Raw genomic sequence first — 22,436 nt, 5'->3', positions numbered from 1 at the left:
GTTCTTTACCTATTTCTATTACACAGGACGCATACTCGAGGGATCATTTTATTCTTTGATGGGGTTATTAAGCAATCACTGCCATACTAGGCCATTATTAGAAGTTGATCTGCAGATCCAGAAACACAAGAGGAGTGGCAAACGGTTTATATTTCAGCAAGAGATTTATCCTGGAAAGGAGAAGGCAGGGCATTGATTATTGAAATAAGGGTGATTATTTTGTGAGTTATTTCCTTTAGCTGGAGTTCCACTGCCCACAAGCCACTTATTTTCCCTTTGAGTCCGGCATCTCTTCTCTTCCCGGCGAGGCTAGCCTAATACATGTGTGCAGGTTTAATGCTGGAAGGGAGGGTCAGCTTTACCCATACATAATCACTGTTTTATGGCTTTCACTCATTCCTGAGGTGTTAATGCAGATCAAATGGGAAACACTCAAGAAAGAACCCTTGCAGCTACTGCACTGCCGAGCTCTCCCGTCTCAATCGTTAATTCTTATTGTAAGATCTAAAGGTAATTTTGTTTGCTCTCTTAATGCGTTGCAGTTCTCCCAGTGGCCCTTGCATATCCTTTCTCAAATTCCCATCTTGATCAATTGTTTGCAAATAATTAAGCTTTTAAGAGATAATGGCATGAGGCTAATGTACACAACAAAGGCGAGGTCTCCCGTCACTGTCTATTGGACTGTGGTCAAATTTGCTTTGATATCCCAAAGTGATTAGGTTGATTGGTCTATCTGGCAAGTGCAATCCGTCTTTCCTTCACAAGAACCTACTGATCTTTCTTAAACTAGTGTCCTTGCCTTTTAGATGCAGTCATAGCAAAGGTGTTCAGGAGAATGGCAAGGGGTGACCTAGGCCCTTCGTTGCGATGGTTTGGAATGAATTTCCCATTTCTTCCTAAAATGGGACTTCTCTTCATCTCTTTTGTAAAATGAAGGCTACCTTTGCCCATCTTGTGGCCTCTCTAGCCCTGTGGGTGGAAGGCAACAGGGTTTGAATGTTTTTAAAGCGGTCTTGCCTGTGGTGTATTGGGTTTTTGTCAAGTCATTTTTTTTTACATCTACAAAGGAATAACTCATACTATCCACAAAAAGCTTATCTAGTAAAGATGCATAGAATTTAAGATATTTAAACATTGGATTTCAGTTAAAAAACCTACTTCTTTGTGAATTTTTGGTTGACTCAGGATTAACTACCTAAAGTCATGGGTTTCATGTGACTCTAGCAATTATCGATTTTTTTCAAGGAATTGAAAGTTTTCTGGACACCAAGGCCAAGAACTATAAGAAAAAGAAAACATTCAGTTGACCTTCCATAGACAGTTTAGGAATTTTGTTGATACCTTTACCCCCTTTAACAATGACCAGATTATTCTGACATTTAATTTCATCCAGGCTCATTCATTCTATTAAAAAAATATATCCCGAACAACTGAAAATTGTTTAATGGAGACAGAGTGCTGGGTCTCTATTGCTTGAGGCTGCCTAGCAATTATGCTGCATGAAATTAGACACAGTTTGTTCCAATTACTTAAAATCAGATCACATGAAAAGTGACAGAGGAAAAAAAGGGGAGAAGTTTCTCATTTTATGATATTTAAATTATGAAATCAGAAACGGCATGATGTGAAGGAACAATCCAAATTTGCACTGAAATTTTGAGGGTCACGTCATTGCTCTTTGAAGCTATAATGATTCAGGTAATTTTAATGATCCAAAGAGAATTTTCCTGACACCACTTGCATAAATAAAATGTGAATTCCATTTGCTTTCTAAGAATGGATGTAAAACTTGCTCACAAACAGGCATGCAAAAATACTCTTGAAAACACAGCACAAATAAAAGACTGTGACAATTCTCAATTTTCAAAGTAACTAAAGGTAAATGGCATAAATATTAATTTTTATCCAGTTCTGGTCACAATGTTAAGACAACTAAGAAAGGGCAAAAGTTTTCACCATCCAACTGTAATGAAGAGAGATTGTTGACATATTTATTAATTCTACTGAAAATCACTGAAAAATATTCCTATAGGACCCGCAAAACTGTAAACAAATAAAATTACTGAAAACGTAGATTGGAAACTACTTGTGTATGTCAGTCTATAACTATATATGGCAAATACTGCCAACAGCTAGATGCTAAAATTTGCATATTTCAAAATTAGGCTTATATTCTGGAAGAATGGCTAGCCTGGGTAACCTTTAACTTTGATGGATCTTAGAACTCCAGATGACAAAATTGAGTATTCGCAAAGTTGTCCCTTGTTCAAAGTCTCATAGTCATGGAATGGCAACATAATTTATGTAATCTAATAGAGTCCCTATACCTATGTACAATTCTTCAGCTAGTGTAGACATAAAACTACTATATATCAAACCTTCAAATTCAGTATTCTATTCAGAGGATAAAAGATTCATTTGGTTTGTATTGTGTGGCAAACCTTTCTGCAGCAGGAGTTATGTTTTAAACCTTAGGGTAATGGATTGCTTCTAGCTCAGTAGCCAATGATGAGATTTTGGTTCTGATGACTGTCATTATGTTGAATAAGGTGATTTCACCTATAATCTTAGCCTATTAAGAAGTTTATATACTTTTATTTGAAAAGAGTGGATCAGCGTCACTTTTAGGAATGAAGTAAGAGAAAGGACTGTTGTGGATCTCAAATTGGGTTGTTTATATTTCCTGTGAGCTTCGAAAAAAATTTATTATACATTTTGATGTTGCATCTGAGTGGAGAGCTTCAGTGGATCATGGCAAACCATAGCCATTCCTTGGTTTCACAAATAGTTACTGATTTCTTTCCTGTTATGTGCTGGTCTGGGTTTTGAGGATGGTGAAGGAGAAAGGCACAGAGTTCAGAGTTGCTAAATGAGTGGGAAGAGACACAACAACAAGGAAACAAACGATCAGAACAGGTGTTTCACAGAGTGATGCTTGCTATTAGGGAAAAAAGAAAAAGACTGATGGGAGAGTGATAAGGCGGGTTGGTAGAGAGTGGGAAAGGCTTAGCATTGGAGCTGAGACCTGAAAGTGCCATTGGAGCGGGAGCCTGAGTGGTAGGGACAAGCCTGGCATGTTGGAAGAACAGAAAGGAGGACTGTGTGGCTGGGCAGAGGGGTGGGGTGGGGATGAGGAAGGCCATGCAGTCCAAGAGGTGAGCAGGGCTGGGTGGTGGCGGGACTTCCAGGCTGCAGTAAGCAGTCTGGAGGTTTGTGAGCAAGGGATATGATTAGAGTTATGAAAGGCGTTTGCCACATCCTTGGGTCATGGTGAGGCTGAGACACTGGAAGGGAAGCAGGAAATATCACAGCGTCGTGTCGCTGCTGACCATGCCTTCCCCTGGCCAGTTTCCTCACCTTTCAAACAGGAGGGGCAATAGATTCCATTTATGTCCCTCAAAGGGATATAATGGGGATTAATTACCATCCTGTCTGTGATATACTTGGAGCTCTTTAGAGAAAGGCACTATATTCCATGAAAGCAAAACCTTATTCTAATTGTGTATTTATTGATTAAGTGACAATCAAAGACAATGCTTAAGGGAAAAATTGCTACATCGCTGCTTGCTGCAAACAAATCCCATGTGTATCCATATAGAACATATTTAAACTTATATATAAGAGAACTGAAGTGGTCATTAACAAGCCTTCTCAGCATTTACTCAGACATTTTTAATGAGATTAAAAGCTGTGTTAATTAACATTCGACAGACCAGAATTTAGTTTCCAATGGCACAGATAGTTAATTTGAGAGTTAGGGGTGCCCTTTCCCATTCATAGAAAAATAGAAGGTTGACTATCAGAACAATTTTTATCTTGGGGAGTTTATTGGGATACAGTGTTTCAACATAGCCAGTGTCTCCACAGATGGAAACCATGTCCTCAGCGCCTCCCCCTCTTTAGAAAGGTATATTTCAAATTTAGATAGAGTTGACTACTGAGCAGAAGGTATTTGTGCCCAAACTGATTTCAGTAGAATTCTAAACATTCTTACAAGAAGGTATGGATTTCATTTTATTATCTAATCCCGTGATACTTTTTTATCCACTCTAACTCATGAGGAACATAGCTGGGCTTGTCCTTAGCATGCAAAATATGCTGCTCTTTGACCTTATATTGGCCTGTGTTCAGAATCCTAGCATGTGTTGACATTCAGATATGGAAACTAACTTTGGTTGAATTTTATTTGTGCTTTGCAGAAGAGATAAAATGAATAGCGGTTTTTAAAAAAATACACCTACTTTAATTTTGACGTTTGTGTCTGGCAATATGGTGTTTTGGAGGGACGATGTCATAACAAGGTTCTGAACTAGTGAGAACCATAGCTGAGACTGCTGGTCCAAATGGTTCAACTTCAGAAATCCATGGTTCTGTAAAAATATTACATCAAGCTTGTATACTTTTGTATGGTCAAACAAGGCTTGTCCTTATTTTAATCCTGTAAAGTACAGTGAATATCATATTAAACTTTTTGTGTTTGCAACAAATAAACCTGTTAAAGGATGAACTCAGTATCAAGGTTCTGCAAGTATCCTAAGTAGCTATTTCTACACTTCACTAATCTTTGTAATTGGCTTGTCTTTTACTGCCATTAATTAGATGATGTAGTATTCCATTAATAAGAGTGACACACCTCAGCATTTTTACCTTTAATTATAGACTTCACTAGACACTTAAGTTATTGACAAAATAGCCTAAATATTGCCTGACGTACACATCTTTTTTTTTTTACAGAGCATATGTATTTATTACTGAGTCCCTAGCCCCTAGCAGTGCACCTGATATATGATACGGAAGATATTATCTGTCCAAAGTCTATGTGCATTCACCCAGCTTTTTTGTTCTCTTTCAGCACCCGTACCCTTCTGAAGAACAGAAAAAGCAGTTGGCACAAGACACGGGACTCACCATCCTTCAAGTGAACAACTGGTAAGTAATTTGGCTTTGTGTTTAAACACCATCCGCTTCCCCTCTGGCAACCTGCAGCTAATGTTTTGCATTGAGAAGACACACCCAGTTGTCCCTGTTTTCCCTGGTGACTTGTTGATGCAAAGGTGAAAGTGAGCTGTGGACTGATGGGTGAGAGCACTTGCTGGTGTGGAGGAGAACTGTTGTATTGCTGCCCCTCTCCTTTATAGATGGACAGATTTTAGGTAGGGTTTAAGTAAGTGTTTAATTCACATTCACCATGGCTCTGTAAATCTCTCTCTCTGGCTTTCTTTACCCTTCGGGATAAAGGATAGAAAGAATGCCATCATCCTATTTTCTAGGAAACAAGAAAATCCACCATCACATATCAGTCAGGTTTGAAATTCATGAATAAATTCAGTTAGATTCTGTTAAGGCTATGCCTTCAAGGAGTCTCCCCTTTTCCTCTTGTCTCTCATCTATGGAAAAGGAGAAATTATTTATGTTTCTACTTTGAAGCTATCCAAAACTTGATGTATCTCAGGGCGTGCAATATTGTTTCTAGATAAGTGTGTAAATTCCTGATTTGGGGGGAAGCTGAGATTATGTACCAAGAACCAGCCAACAATCTTCTGACTTAATGTACGGCGGTGTGGCAACGAGGCTTTGAGAAAGTATGATTTATTACCCTTTGTGAGTGTGCTGAAAGCCAGGTTCACATAATCACCGTGAGCTAGTGTCATATCTGAAGGGTATCGAAATCCAATATCCTCTAAAACTAAGTGTATCTAATTAATTGTCCTAATATTTTTAGATTAGTGTTTATGACGGGGAAACTTTATCCTCTTTGAAGTAAAATCCAGAAAGGGCCCAGAGCCTGGTTGAAGAAAGAGGAGAACTGGGAATGCTAGTTTGCAGACAGAAGTATTTCTTTCTGTTCACTAAGTGTCAAAGATTAATATTACAGCATCTCTGATTACATGGCCTAATCCATTTTGGGGAATAAATTTGTTCTTGATGTCCATTGCACCTGCATTAACAGACTCTTCTCTGTTAGAGAGCCCGGGAGCCTTTGGGAGAGATTTCAGATATATTAAAGCCCATTACAGAAAATGTAATTTCTGTCAATATAATCCCATGTATTCTTCAATTTAGTATTTTAGAGATAACAAGCTACTTACAATATATTTGCCTTTGGAGGATTAATTTACAAAGTGCCCTATCTGCAAGACACAGACAGACTCACATAAGCATTACTTGTAAGGGTTATCAATTTCTATGACCTTCCCACAGCCCTGGGAGATCAATTTTTGCAGCCCTCCTAGTCAAGTGGGTAGGGTAGGAAGGGAAGACGTGCTATATCTAAATGTTACCAGGCGTTGTGTCACTGCCGAGGTTTTTTTGTTTGCTTATTTTTATCTGCTACTGTATCTTAATTTTCAAGACTGTTGATTGTACATATTTGAACTTATTCTTTCAAATCATTCTGGGTGCTATTATAGGATAGACTATCAATTTTGCATGTCCACCTAAATTCATATATATTTTCAAAGTTAAACAGATGGTGAGCCAATCTGAATACAATGGAGGTTGTACAAATGTCGTACTTCCCTGGGAAATATTCCCATTTGAGGGCCAAGGAGTGGCAGAGCGAGCTCTAATTAAGGAAGGCAAAGGCACTGCCATACAGGTGATCTGTCACACCTGTCATCTCTCTTCCTCCCCAGGGTTGCTAGCAAATTCCGTCTATAAACATCATCACCAGAGAACAGATTCCAATAGAAGTTGCTTTCCAAAGGTGCACAGACTTACGGGATATTTGCTGTGGAGGCTGGGGCAGGCAGGCATTCCTGTGACACCAAGCCGTCTGCAATTGTCATTTTCCTAGATTCTCTGCACAGCGATCACAATTTGACTTCCTTGGTTTCGCAATTAGAAGGGGAAACAAAAAGACCTTTAAAAAAGTTTTAATACATAGCATATAATAATTTTTCAAAGTATTTGCAGACTTTACTCTAAATTTCACGCCAATTCTGCACAGGTCCATAACTTAAAATCACTTTTACTCACTTATGTGGGATTTAAACCCAATTCTGTTCTCAACTGGCACATGCTGTGGTGGACTTAGATTTACAGCATGATGATTTTTGAAATGTAATATGTGCTATAAATGTATGTATTCTTCTTCCTTTCCCCCCGAACTCCCAATTATGATTCGATCCAAAATTGATAAATAATAGTGTGGTGTGCGTGAGTTCTCTCTACTCCTATAGGGAGTTAGAAGTGACTTCTGCTTGGGCTTCATTGCTTTACACTTGGCAACTGTTTCAACTCTAACAGCTTTCTTTGTGGTGGAGAATTTCCCTCAAGTAACTAAAAGTTGTAAAAGAGATTGTTTCTCTTAAGTTTGATGAATAATGACATTCCCACGTTTCATTTGAGTTTTTAATGGTCTATTAATTTTCGTCCAAACCTTCTCCTTTTAGGGAACTGATAATAGATTTCTTTTTCTTTAGGTTTTGAGTAGGAAATATGATACAAAAACGGGGAAACCCAGACAGTATCATATTGAAACCAAAGATGTCAGGGAATCTTAAACTATGGCGTACGTGAAGACTAAAAAGCAGCATAACCACTCAGTGGTTTTCATTTTACTTTGCCATAATAAAAAATTACACAAAGCTTTTTTGAGAGCTTGTAAACGTTTTTCCTGTATTGAGCCTTAAGCCCAAGGTGCTTCCTTCTGGAAATAATAATTAAAAAACTAAATCTTCACTAGTAATTTAGAATTTCCCTTTCACTTCATTTAGCCACAACATTAAAAAACGTTTCTTTCTTGTTGGATTTCTTAAAACTTGTTAACACACATGTACATTTTGTACGAACGATGAGTCACTGTTGAAGAGATTTAAGAAAATGCTGAAGGGCAGGTTGGGTGTAGATCAGTCATAATTATTGGCAGCAGCATAGTATATTGAAATAGACAATGGGAAAGTGAAAAATACATAGTCGTGTCTAGCTGTTAGCTTGTCATAGAAACTCTGGCTGATGCAGCTTTAAGTTTTGACTGAAAAATGAGATGAGAGAAGTTTGGTGCATTGTAACAGTTCTTTCAATCTCTTGCTGAACTAATTTTACACTTCTTTAATTCACGTAAGTGAAATATACTACCCGCCTTGGATAACTAAGGCCAAAGCACATGGGATTGGAAAGGAGAAGAGACTGCAGGGAAAATCTAAATGTAAAACAGCAAGACAGATTTGATTAATTAAGAGAAAATTTGGAGTAAAAGAAATCACCATTGTAACTCTTACATTGGGTCTACTTGTCAGAATGAAAACAGAGGGGAGGAATCTTAAAATGGTTGGTCTCATTACTTGTAAGAATGGGGCCTTGGGGTGAAATGCAAAATTTATTAGATGAGACACTGTAGGACAAGTCTATGCCAATAATTTTTTTGAGAATTGAGGCAATTATGTAAATAGTTACACAAAAAATACAAAAATATTTTTACCTAAATTAAGTATTTAAGGTAACTGCATGTTATTTTAAAAATCAGCTTCCGTAACTAATTGCCTCAATATTTCAATCTAGCATGCTGTGGTGGACTTAGATTTACAGCATGATGATTTTTGAAATATAATATGTGCTATAAATGTGTGTATTCTTCTTCCTTTTCCCCCACACTCCCAATTATGATTTGATCCAAAGTTGATAAATAATAACATTTGGGGCTTTCATCTTTGTGTTTTCATCGTTGTTGTAGTTGTGACAAATACTTCTGTTATATCAGCAGTGAAAACATTACTAATATGTTCAATGTTTTAGTCGTTTAAGCAGAAACTTCTTAAGTTTTGAGATTAGATGGTTACTTAGGTCTTTAAATGTTTAGGTGGAATTTTAAAGAAAGCACCTATACACACACACAAAGTCAATACTCAGTTCTGTTTTCTCCTGAATACACCAACTTGGTTTTTTTTTAATTGAAAATGTGAGTGTAGAATGCTCAAATAAAAACTCCCTTATACGTTTTCACTGCAGTGTTGCAGACCTGGGAATTCTGTGTGATGAAAACTTGTGCCTGTGAGTGTATCTTACTTGCTGCACGCCGCAGACACATTCTGCCTCAGCGGAGGTCTAGCCAAGGGTGGATTGAATAAATTTTACAGTTTCTTTGTTTACTACTTTTCATCCAAACACTTTCCCATTAAGACCTAAAGTTAAACAATTATTCCTTTATGTTCTAAGAAGGCAATATGGATTTAGGTGCAAAATACATCATGTATGTGAAATACAGTATGTATGCAGAGAGAAAAATCGCTCTCCATCAATGGGGTGCATAAAATGCCAGGGAGCATCCTAACAACTGAGGTGACACTTCACAGAACTATCCCAGCTCTACGGTTCTCAGATTTAGTACACACACCAGATCTTCCTAGTTACTTCGTTTATTGCCTTCCAAATGGCAAATCATTGAGGAGTCACTTCCCATTTATTACTAGTGGGGAAAAAAAGTATGTTATCCTTAGAGATTTATGCTGCTAGCAGGTAAAAATGTAAACTTATTTTTAAAAAATAGGATCTCCCTTATCATAATAAACAGATTCAACAGTTAAAGGTCAGGTTGCTTTCTGAGTTATGGTAATAATGTAGCAAATACTTTTATAAGTAATCAAAGATTCTATAAATATAGGTACCTGTGCAGATGTAAATGTTAAAACATTCACAAATTATCCTTTCAACTTCTGTGATCTAAAAATCAATAGGGGGTCATAGGGTTTCATAGCATTGCTCTCCTTTTTCTTCCAACATAATTTAATAATACATTTTACAGATGTTGTTTAAACATTAGGCACAGATTGTTTTGTCAATAAAGCTAAACAGAGGCATGGCACAAAAGCAAGGAAAACAGATGTAAAAAACAGCGCACCGTGCAAGAAGCACTGGGTCATTTGTTTGCTATTCAACTACGAAATGAAAGTACAGGGTGTCTAGCGATTTTCCCTGCCTGGGAATCACCTAGGGATGGGACAACTTCACACACACAGGTAATTTTATTAAGCAGGTGGTTAACTTTTTCTCTTGAGAATTTAAGTGTGACCTACATTTAAGATAGACTTCCTGGTTGATCAATGGAGTAACAGGTGCAGTATTTTTCAAAGAACGAGAAATATAAACAGAATAACTCTCCAGCACGTTTCAGAATGGGTTGCTGCTCTCCAAGCCACAGTTAATTGCTACGCTTTTCACCTTGAGTGTCAATTCTAATAATATTACCTTTACAGGCACTTACTCTGGGCTTAGATTATAGCAATCAGTAATACTCACTAGATAAAATACTGTCTAGTTGCTCATAAGAAAATATTGAAATCAGTCAAAAAATGTTTAGCTTGCATATTGCCTGAGACAGAGCTGGCGAGGTGCCAGGCAGGCAGGGTATTATTAGGAAAGCTGAGCAAATAGCTTGCAGGGAAAAGAGCTGTGACTGTAGAAACCTTCAGGTATTGTCATGTCAGAGAGTCTTAGGAGTTCAACAGAGACGTTGCCTTTGTCTGCAGGTTTTAAAAATTTCCAGCAAACAATCCTCTTTGAAAATGACTCTGCAGTCTGTTAAATATACCTTGTTGGAAGTTTTACACCATAAGTTTACTCAGAGCTTTCCCCCGCTGTGTTAAATCACATCGTTAATACGGTGAAAGATGGAAACCCCTTAGGAAGGGGTAGGTGTTGGCCCAGTGCGCTGCATGGAAAGACTTTTTCGCTTCTACCACGGGACCTTGAGTCTGAGGGAGAAGAGAAACAGGAAGGTATGGGATGTGTGAAGGTGGATTTGAAAGTCTAAATACTCTTTTGTGTAACCCCTGTTTCTCCTCCAGTCAGCATTCGGATAGTTTCTGAGTTTTTCAGGACAGGACAAGAGTGTGATGCTCGAAGCTGAGTGTCGGTACAAGCTGAGGAAGTATTTTAGGACCACTTAGGGTGGGAGTTTGAGTGAGGCCCAGAGCTGAGTGAGTTGGGAGGCTGATATATCCATCGCAGACCCAATGCTTCTGAATATCTGTGATCCCTTTCAAGGCAATGAAACCAGTGGCTTGGTGGTTGACTTTGAACCTGGTGTGTAGGTCAGCAGGACTTGTTGCAAGTCCTAATGAAGCCAGATTTGTTGTTTACAGTGTTTTGGCACAAGTATCTGGTCAGAAAAATGGAAAGAACTCCTTGCGTGTCACGCAAAGCTGGCAGAGCGGGACCTGACTCCCGTGTACTTGCAGAGAGCTTGGGAGGCGAGGGGGCGGAGAGGCATCACAGGCAAGGGGGAAGAGCCCGGCCATCCACAGGTGGCTAGGGAACACATTCCCGTGCAAGCCTCTGGACAGCATGCAATTCGCACAGAGCGAGTAAGGGGAGGGAACATGCAGGGGAAAGCACATCTGGAGTCAAAACATTTCATCTGTCTTCCTCAGTCCTCCCCAATTACATGTGTATCCTTGATCAGGTCACTTTATCTCCGGGGCCAACAGCTTCCTCTGCCTTAAATGGACAGGTAGGACCAACGAGCAGGACTCTAAGCCTCTTCCAGCTCTGATATTCTAGACCGTATAATAATGAGAACCAAAGAGAAGCGAGGCGAATGTTCCGAAACTGACTCTGATTCCAGCTTTACACAAGGAGTGGAAAAACAGCCCAAGTCCTTTGGTAAAGAGAGACCCAGGAAAATTAATTGAAAACTTATTACTTTTCTTCATCTTAAGTAAGCAAATCAAGCTCTGTAAAATAAAAACTAGATGAAATTAAACATTATCACAAGACATGGAAAACATGTGTGCTGTCATTTTAGGATTCATAATAAAGATAAATCAGTTGTTTTTAGCAGTGTGCTATGAGTCTGTGAATGGCATGACAGATAATAGTCTTGAAATTTCTGATGTTATTTTATAGCAAAATTTGTTTTTTCCTCAGGCGTTTAATCTTTTTCTCTAGTAATTTTGTACATGACAAACTTTTTAGTGGGTGCATTAATAATCTATAAGTAATAGGTTGTCAGGTGTCAGTTAGATAAGATTAAAAGACTGTTTAAGCATTACCCGTTTGCTTCTTTCCCTGAGTTTCATACGTCAAGAGAAATAACTTTGTGAGTTGTCGTTGCATGCACTAGTTGGGGCTTTTCTCCCCCTCCTCTCTCTCATTTGGCTCTCCTCAAGGTATACGCGGAAGAACTGTATTACGTTACATAAATCCTGCATGTAGGAGCAGATTTGAAACTCACGCTGTGCGAATCAAGGGGACAAATTGTCTCAGCTGTCTTCTGTAAACGTATTTTGGTTTTTAAAATGTTACTCTTTTTCTTCTCAAAGGAAACCACCTCAGCGGAGAGGGACATTGAAGCTTTTTAGACGTTAGGAGTTTCCTAGCAAGTCAGGTTTAGGTCTCTTCTTGTCAAATCTGTCTTAAGTGTGTTTACATAGAGTTTGCCTTCCTGGTATTTTCTGCTTGCACAGACCTGATCTCCACCTATTTTGTGTCAACAGTTGCTGAGACTGGTGTTGGGTGATTAACCATTGAGCAGTGAAGCACCGAGCTGTGCCCACAGAGACCCCCTCTCGGCTCTCACTTACATCATCAGCTTGCTTCAGGCTGCGCCGACATAAAACAAACAGCATTTCGGAGTGGTTAAAAAGTCAGCCTGGAATATTAAAAAATGGGGCAAACGTGGCCTCCTTGTTGAGTAAAACAATTTTCTCCAAACTGGAGTGGAGCCGGGGGCATGAGGGCAGGAAGTGTTTCTGAGGGCAAACATTGTCTCGGATCCGGTCTGCATTGCTCCAATGGGTGAAAGCCTGCAGCTTCGTGTTCGTGCTTAGGGTTTTGTTTAGCTCCTTTTTTAATTTTTAAGGGGAAAGAGAATGTTCCAAACAAAACAAGCAAATAGAAAAACCCCTCCAATACCAAGGGTACCTGTAACTTTGGTAAATATAGGGCAATCCTATTCAATGCCCTCATCATCCTTGATATTTTCCTCTTTATTTTATTTCCGTCCCTACAAGGCTTTTAAGTCTGACTCACTAATATGGGAAATAAACTCTCTCAGGCTCTTGACACCTGAACAATAACAAATAAACAAAAGACCTTCAGCTGGACCCATCCTTGAGAGCTCCCTTTTCCTTTTCACCCTCTTAACCAATGTGACTAAGGGGCTTAATGCCTCACAAGAGTAGATCTGATCGCTGAGGAAGGGAAAAAAATATTTCCTTTCTCAAACACATTAACTGTTTCAGGTCTGGGGGGATAATCGTTCTTGGATTCCAAATGTAACTTAAGCTCAAAAATGAATTCCCTGTCATTGGAGAGATCTGACTTAATGTTGGTAAAGTCATTATTTCTCAAGAATAGTATATTGCCTGGGGGTGGAATTAAATGCATCATGATTTAAAATATAGATATTTAAGTTTCCAGTATTTTCTACTCTAGGATACTAGTTTGAATGTAAACCAATAGTTTTAAGGGCTGCTGTCCTGTTGAGGGGTTTTGTTGGCCTGTATCACTAGGACATCTGCTATGGCTGACTGTATGCGATCCCTCGTTGGGGTCAGAGTTCATATGTACTTGGAAAGGGCAGGGAGGAGGAGATGTTGAAAAGCTAATGGAAAGAACTGTATGTGGCCAAAGATGTCAGATCTTAGCCCTCACGGCTGGTCACCTGGCAGTCCTGTTTACAGAAAGGAAAGTGCAATAGGTTATGGCAGGGATTCCCATCCTCAGGGCCAAGTGGGAGCTGAGAGAGACTGGGGGGCCAGAAAGACATATCAGAATCATTTTGAGTGAATGTAGTATAAAAAAAAATATTGAGAATTAACTTTGATTTTAGTCATGCTATTTCTTTTGAAATTGCAAATAACAAAAGGATATGAGATTTTGAAGTTTATCAAAAAGGAGAATGGATTAAAATTTTAGAAACACTGCTACAGAACGACAGAATCCAAGTCCTGGATGGGATTTTATGCATCATTTGACAGATGAGGCCCAGGGCTTACAATGTTATGCTGCTAATTAGAGGCAAGGGTGGGGCTGATTTCCAGTCCAGTGCCTTTTGCATTCCACAATTATGTATTTATTTTTAACAGCTTTATTGAGATATAATGTACACACCATGCAATTCTCCCATTTAAAGTGTACAATTCACTGGTTTTTAGTATGTTCACAGATACCTGCAACCATGTCCACTGTCAATTTTAGAACATTTTCACCACCTTGAAAAGAAACTCTGTACCCTTTAGCTATTACCAACCCCCCATACTTCTATCCTCCACCCTATCACTAATCTACTTTCTGTCTCTATAGATTTCCCTATTCCGGGCATTTCACATAAATGTGATAATATAATATGGGGTCTTTTGTGACTGGCTTACTTCACTTAGCATAATGTTTTCAAGTTTCATTCATGTTGTGACATGTATCCTCAGTACTTCATTCCTCTTTATGGCTGAATAATGTTCCATTGTATCAATGTACCACATTTTGTTTATCCATTCATCAGCTGATGGACATTTGAGTTGTTTCCACCTTTTGCTGCTATAAGAATTCGTGTACAGGGGCCGGCCTGGTGGCACAGTGGTTAAGTGTGCACATTCCGCTTCAGCAGCCCGGGCTTCATGGGTTCGGGTCCCAGGTATGGACATGGCACCGCTTGGTAAGCCATGCTGTGGTAGGCGTCCCATATATAAAGTAGGGGAAGATGGGCACAGATGTTAGCTCAGGGCCAGTCTTCCTCAGCAAAAAGAGGAGGATTGGCAGCAGATGTTAACTCAGGGCTAACCTTCCTCAAAAAAAACCAAAGAATTTGTGTACAAGTTTTTGTACAAGTGTCCCAACAAACACTTGTCTTAGGTTTTACAATTTGCAAAGCGCTTTTCATAAACGTTAACTCATTTGCTCACCACAATTCCAGCACCTAAAAACTACTCTGACTGCAGAACTATGAAGTGGCAGTTTTCCTACTCAGATCTCATACTCTTCTCACTAGACACCGCTCTACCTCTCCTTACCCTTGGCCAGGGTTTTGACCGTAATAATTATGAGTGATGTTCAAAGAAAAGCATAGCAACTCAGAAGTGAAATGCACCTTCTCCAAACTTTCCCCAATGTGACTTAGATGACCATAAACATTTTTCAGAGATTTGACTAGTTCCAAGAGGAGGTCATTTTGTTAGTTTTATTGTCCTCATTTGAAAGATTTTGTCATATATCTCAATTGAGAGAATTTTGCCTCTTAGTACAAGTGGTTCCCTTTGTATTTAAGGGCCTGCAGATTACATATTAATATTCATTATGTAGAGCTTAGGTTTCGAGGTTTACTAATTGAAACAGAAGTTACAGCAAACATTTTAAGGAATAGACACAGGCCTCCATTCAAGTCAAGTCATCTTCATTGCACCGTTCTGTAGCCTAGTCTGTGAGGAGCTGAAAGGAGAAATCAAGCTAAGTTTTGAGATACCTCCCTTGGCATGAGTGGAGACTAGGGCTGGGAAGTTTTTGGTTATTGAAGTCTTGGGGAGCAGAGGCAACTGAAGAGAGATCCTAGAGAAAGGAAAGAGCTGAGAGATACTCCAAGATGGCGCTAAGATTCTAGAACACCTTATGCATGCCGGGGCTAGTCACCATTCTAACACAAGAGGGTTTCAGTTCCGATCATTCAGGGGGAATTCTATTTGGAAAAGCAGTCTGTATTTGATCATTAGAGTGGCCAAACACCCCACCTGCTTAGGACACTCATGGTTTATGCCTATTGCCCAGCATAATTAATAATAGTATCCCTTTACCTCCAAAATGCCCCAGCTTAGATGCTCAATTATCTGGTCATCCTATTTATAATGGAGCTAGGCAGAAAATTAATATTTGTTTTAAATAAGTATATTTATCCTGTAATGTTTAGGGGATATTTCGTTAGATACAATTTTCTTGCCTTCTTGTGAATGTGGGAAAATTAGAATTTATATGAAAAATGATTCAGCTTAAGCCAAAGAAACATATCTACCCTTTGAAGATATTACCATACCTATTTTAGCTTTCTCGTTAGTAAAGGAGATTTTGCTATATTATCTTAGATTATCCTATTGCTTATACATTGTGCTAATAATCATTAATAATCATTTTAATGCCATATACCTTAAGCAAACCACTATTTTTCTTATATTTGTAAAGTTATACAAACTCAAATATGGCAAATTGTCTGTCACGTTAAGTAAATATTTTATGAATGCCATTTTGTTACCTGTGCTTTATATGGATACTTGTCAATGGATACTTAAGATATTTTTATGTCAATGTCAAATACTTACGATCTGTTTAACTGTTGGGTATTTCTTAAGCTAGGTCTGGTGATATATCCCACTGTTCATTCCACTGAGTTTGGAGCCTAGGGCTTTAGGGATCTAGAAGGTAGCAGGTAGTAACCAAAGAAATAGAGACCCCCCCCAACTAAGGGAGCCACTCTTGCTTTGAATTCAGGTCAGATTAAAGGATTTAGCAAGCTTACATTTTTTAGAATAAAACATCATTTTACAATTTGCTTTCAAGGAAAACTTTCTGTAATATAGAAACAAGTGATGAAGTATTTGAAAGTTATTTCAACATCTAAAGTCCAAAATAGTACATGGCTTTTGTTATTACTTTGCATTATAATTTTCAACTAATTTGTGATTTTTTTCACTCGTTGCTTCAAAGAAAATTTTACGTGTCATTAACTTTCTTAATTGTTTTAGAAAACTTCAGTTCTTTCTAAAAAGTAATTTGACAAATACACCCTTCACTGCAAGAGAAGGGGAACATTCTCAGACCACTGATTGATGAGCTTATTGCGATTTGAGCAAATTCCAGTATTATGTTTCTAGAGTGGATGGAGAGCAGAGCATGTGCTGCCTTCTCCCTTCCTGTCCAGTCACCTCCCCCACCGTCAGACACACAGATGATGTATTGCAGTCCTGGAACTGTCGGATCCTGGAGGAGGTTGAGAAACTAGAAGAAGGTGCCAAAAACATGATTTCATAAGGTTTGACTTGAGATTGAGTCAACTTTCTTGAGCGTCTTAAAATCATGTTTCATGGAATTTTATTTCACAAAGAAAGGGAGTGTAGAAGGCTTGGACCCTGAAGACTGCCAGTTATGGATCATTAAATCCACTAAGCAAATGTAAATCTAAAAGGAAGGATTCCAACAAAAGAACTTGAAGTTGATTTTTTGTTTAAAAGGACAGAGAGTTATTTGGGAGATAGCTAGAACTCCCTCCCTGAAGGGTTTGTTTATAAAACAGGCCTCAAAGTTATAAGGAAATGTTGACTTTAAAAAAATGTAGTATATATAGTTTTATTTAAATGACTGTGATAAAGTTGAAAGAAATGCTGCCTCAAGAAAATTCATAGGATAGAAAAAAGAACAAAATTCTGGAATTCAGCAACTACTTTCCAACGTGAAATTTTAAATTTGAAGATTTTTCACAAGGCTTAATTCCATAAAAATATTTATAGGAATTACCTAAAATGAGTTATATATCAATTAAGTATTATATTTACATGCTGTTTATTTTGAATTGAATAAAAAATAGTGCATGCAGCAATCACTGGTACTTAAGAATGTATGGTATTAATTTTTATTATTATTTAAATATATATGTAGGTATTCCTAACTATACCTAAATATTAATCAAAGATGACTATAATTAATACTTTATTTAATGGATAGTATAGGTATAGAAAGCATTTTTACTAACATATTCTATTATATAATGAAATCTTTTCTTAATAGTTGACCATTTTAGCTTCTTGGGCAAAGGAGGGTATTATAAAACGCTATTTCTCCAGACTTAAATGAGTACCTAACTTCCTGCTGACTATCTGCTTATGCTTAGTTGACAAGAAGCACTATGGGGATGACTGAGTGTCATGTCATTGTTTAGAAACAACAACATTTTGGTTTTATGTGATTCACTGAGCTGGCTGTGACACGCTGAAGTAACGAAATGTGGGCCCTCCTTAATCCTCCGTGAATAAGTAGAGGTATGCACTGAGGAATACAATTAATTGAGTAAAGGTGAAAATGCCATTTCTGAAAGTGAGGGAGTAGTTTTTCCTTACTTTTGTTAGTGTTACAGAGAACCGTACAAGGAAGACAGAGGACAGAAGAGTGTAGGACAAGGGCAAAGCTATGTGGAACCCGTCGCCTGTGGAACTGGGCAAATGTACCTTGTGTTTTGGTTCTGAAGGATGCCCACTATGATCTTTTCACCCCTCCTGGTTCTCACGAAGACGAAACTAAATTTAGCAAGCCAGTTTTGTGAGAAGTTACCAGGAAAGGAGTGGAGGATAAACAAAAGAACAAAGGTCACCTTTAGAAAGCTGTTCTACTAGATCTTGCTCAGAAAACCATGCAGGTATCCAGAGGCCGAGAGTGGAAGGAGATAGGTGGAATCAGCAGAATGAAAAGAATTAAAAAGTCTAATGATAAGTAAACATGGAGGGGGCAAAGAAAAGAAAGAATAAAACAAAACTTCCTGTTTATCTTTTTAGCATAACTCAGGATTCATCCCCCATTCTCTGATTGCTTGTCTGATTCCTATTTAAAAAGTACAAAGAACAAAATTTAATTTTTAGATGATCCCATGTCTCAGATTTGTGAAGATTTTGCTCCCCTTTCAACCTCCCACTACTCCCCTTTATTAGGACTTGAATCCTAAAAAATAACTAGGTAAAAAGAAATACATCTCTGTTTATTGTGACATAGAATAAAGCTATCAAACCAATCCATTCTCCTTCTTTGTAAAATTTCTTGTTTTGAGACAGGAGATAGTTTCATCACAGGAAGCAATTCGAATCCATGATTCTATGAAAAAAGAAAACGTAAGAATTCTTTCTCTAGTTCAGTCATCTATCGCCGACAGGGTGTCCAGTTCTTAAAAAGTACTTCACAGAATAAAATTGAGATTTCAAAGTAAAATGAGATTAAAAAAAACCATATACCTTGATGTTCAGAATATAATATGGAATTGCAAACAAGATGTTTCCCAACCTTAAAGCATACTTAACTAAAAAGCCGACCTTTTTAAATGTCCAATTTATGGTGAATTCCAGCTACATTCTATTAAACTAAGGTGTGAAAATATTTTAATGTGTAAGAAAAACTATCGTGTTGTCCTGTATTCCTGACATTAAACATCTGAGTTTTAAGGGCTGTAATGTTTGGACATCAACTGTAAAATTGTAAAAGTTTTTACACCTTTAAACTAAAAACCTTTTTAAAGAAGTCTTATCAATATGGAAAATTCTAAAGATTGTGTGTATTCCATGGATATATATCTTAAACTGTTTTGTGGTTTTTGGAAAATGTGTTTTTCACTGTACATCCAAACTGGAATTTTGTCATTCTCTTGTTTATTTCTCTTCGAAAACACAGTTTCTTATGTTGAAGCTCTAATATATATTTATGTGTTCCTACATAAATATAGATATATATTTGAACACACACATATATGAGCTTAAAATGATTATTTTACTGATGCTTCTTGAAATGACAGTGTTTTAAGAAGGGAAGTAAGTTCACATAAAATCTAAAGGTCTTTTTTCGGTTCAGTGTTTAGAAAATTCTTGATAATTTAGAATCTTCCACAATGGAAAGTAAAGCATTCTGTCACAAAAGCTGGGAGGATGAGACACAAGGTCAAAGGGCGTTTTAGAAACAAACAGCTGGACCAGTTTATTTAAACAGATACAGGGATGGGGGAACTGACCTCTGTTTGACTTATAGTGGGAGGAGCAAGAATGTCGTTTTATTACTTTGCCCAGAAGGAAAATGTTGTGTATCTGAATTCATCCCGAAGCCAGCTAAACACATGGCTTTGCTGTATGTAGCATAATTCCAAAGACAATACATATAAGATAGTCTAGGATAATGATAAAACACACTAAAGAAAATCAAATGTTGAGAAGGTTTTAAGATTGAAAAGTGATGTTGTTTTAAAAAAATGAATTCTTTTGCTGTTTACTTAGTTATTTTTAGATAAAGATGTCCACTGTGAGCTCAGATAGTATGTTTCATATAAGTATAGGAATGATAATTCAGTAACATTCTGAGAGCTTATTATGTTCTATATGTATCGATCATCTTCATTATTTTGAAAAAAATTTGTTTTAAATTAAAGTTTTCAGAACTGAGAAGCTCCAAGTATACTTACTAATGCTGTCAAACGGTTCAGACAAAGTGATTAGGTGTTCTTAATTTTTCAGTGTTTTTAAAATTTTTATTTTATTTAATGAAAGGATTCCCATCTTTATATCTACATATCCTATAGGTAGGCTACATCTGTGTTGTCAATAACAGAAATGGTTATTGCCACCAAAAGAGAAGCACATAGCACCTAGGACCTGTGGGCCCTTAGCCAAGAGGCTGTGGTGAGGTGCTTGCTCTCAACATGGGGACCAGAACAGGCCTGGAAGAGCTGCATTTAGTCTTGTCCACTGAAGACTTTCAGAGGGACACAGACATGTGTCTGTGCATACTGAGCAGAGTGTGGCCCAAGTGGTGGATGGACTCCAAATCCCAGAAGGACTCACATTCTAGAAGGAACTTGTTAATAATCAGAGATATTTAACCTAGGGAGAAGAGAGGAGAAGCCTATGGGGCATGATGGCCATAGTTTAAATATTTGAAAGGCCATCCTGAAGAAGTGAGGTTAGAATTGTTTCAGTTACCCCAAGGAGTTGTACTGGTGAAAGAATTTTAGATCAAGTAAGGCAGAACCTTCTAACAGTTGTCTTGCCCACAGACGGAGTGGACTCTCAGGTAAGGTGGCTAGTGCGGTATTAGGAACAGTCCAGCAGAGGCTCCCCATCTACTTGGTGGGCATATCAGAGAGGGGATTCATGTCAGTGACCAAGCTAAGTTAAAGCTTCGTCCAAACTTGCGTTGTAAGTTTTCTATGATTCCATGGGTTTAATAATCATGGATTCAAACCTGAATTGGTTATCATGAACTGATCTTTGGAAGTCTGAATGTCTAGGTGTGAAGGAGGCAAGCTTTGGAATGCAGATAACTCAAGTCACTGGATCTTCTTATCCGTAACCTTATTGTCATCTATATACAAAGAGTACAGTCATCAGAATCCCCAATCTACAACATGTTCAGTCATGCTTGTTCCCAGACTCAACAGTAGGACTGTTGCCAGTGGTGACTGGCTCAAAACCAGTTCATTTTTAGATATCTATTTAGTCTGGAATATTCTAGATGGGTGGCACAGTAGTGGCCATGCTCCGGTCAGTATGTTAGAGACCCGGGTGCTCACTATGTTTTGCCAGCTGTGTGTCATTCAGCAAATTATTAACATCTCTTGGTTAACAAGTGACCTCAAATAAGTCACCTTAATTTCTCTGAGCCTTAGCTTCTCATCTGTTAAAAACACTCCTCCTATTTTTAAACAGTACAAATCACATCCATAAAATATTATGTTTTTAAAAGTGCTTTAAAAAAAAGTTATCAGACAGAGTTCCTCCCCTTGAAGAGCCTGCAGATTATGAACACTACCATAGATAAAGAGCTGTTTTTTTGCTCTCTTACCTATGTTAGTTACTATGAAAATTACTTTTGGTATATGCAGAATATTAATATTAAATAATTTTCTAATTGGTCATGCAGTGAAGGCAGCTAATGAAAAAGCAGATTTTTTTTTTCATTTTAATTGGTTATTTCACATGGTGTTTGTGCTACACCTGTGCTTATAATGAGAATGGAGAATTAATCTAACCTTCTGCTCACATGATTCCAATTTCCATGGTTTATACAAGATAATGATAACCTGATTTGCAACATAATTTGTTGTAGATCTGTGTTTTAAGTATTTTTATTAGCAGTTCAGGGACTTCATATATAAGAACTGGTATATATTGCCAATAAGAGCTAGCACCAACAATGTCCTTTTAGTTAGATTCCAGTTTCATCATTTATTTTAATTATTTCTCAGATAATGAAAGAACATAAGGATATAGGATATTGAGAATCTTAAAATGTCATGAAGTATACATTTTTATTTAAAAAAATCTGTCCGTGTCTATTTAATGGTTTGGTTTTAGGAACTATTTTCCTTCCTGAAGTGGGCAGACTTACAAACTAGAATTCACACTCGACTATGGATCCTTCAATTATTAATAGTGCATTATTAAACTTTTCACTGTATTTTTTTATGTGCTGCTCGTGTTTAATATATTCAAATCTGAACTGAGAACTAAAAGCAATTTATTATTGCAGTATCTACCACGTCCTGTTCATTTTCTGTATTCGATATGTAATTCTTAGTATTACGCAGTACAAACGGATCTTAAGAGTTAGAAATTGCATGAGCATGGCTTTGGAGAGCTTGTATTAACCACTTTTTAAATTTTTCAGTGGACAGCCACTTTTTGAGGGGCAACAGAAATTGTAAAAAAAACTTATTAAGACGCTTAAGTGACTTAAATATCTTAATAAGATGTTTATCATAAATTTTGAGGACT

General features: G+C 37.6%; 1 protein-coding gene across 2 annotated transcripts in view; it reads left to right on the top strand.

The window, feature by feature from the left end:
• Positions 1-22,436, top strand: part of MEIS1 (Meis homeobox 1) — a 132,192-nt gene that overhangs the window by 103,771 nt on the left and 5,985 nt on the right. For both annotated transcript variants that reach the window (XM_008512630.2, XM_008512629.2), the window contains exon 9: positions 4,853-4,929. In XM_008512630.2, the coding sequence (XP_008510852.1) occupies positions 4,853-4,929 (77 nt within the window). The remainder of the gene's footprint in view (positions 1-4,852; positions 4,930-22,436) is intronic.

Source organism: Equus przewalskii, chromosome 14 (genome assembly GCF_037783145.1).
Source record: "Equus przewalskii isolate Varuska chromosome 14, EquPr2, whole genome shotgun sequence".
NCBI lineage: Eukaryota > Metazoa > Chordata > Mammalia > Perissodactyla > Equidae > Equus > Equus przewalskii.
This window is presented reverse-complemented; position numbering and strand designations above follow the sequence as displayed.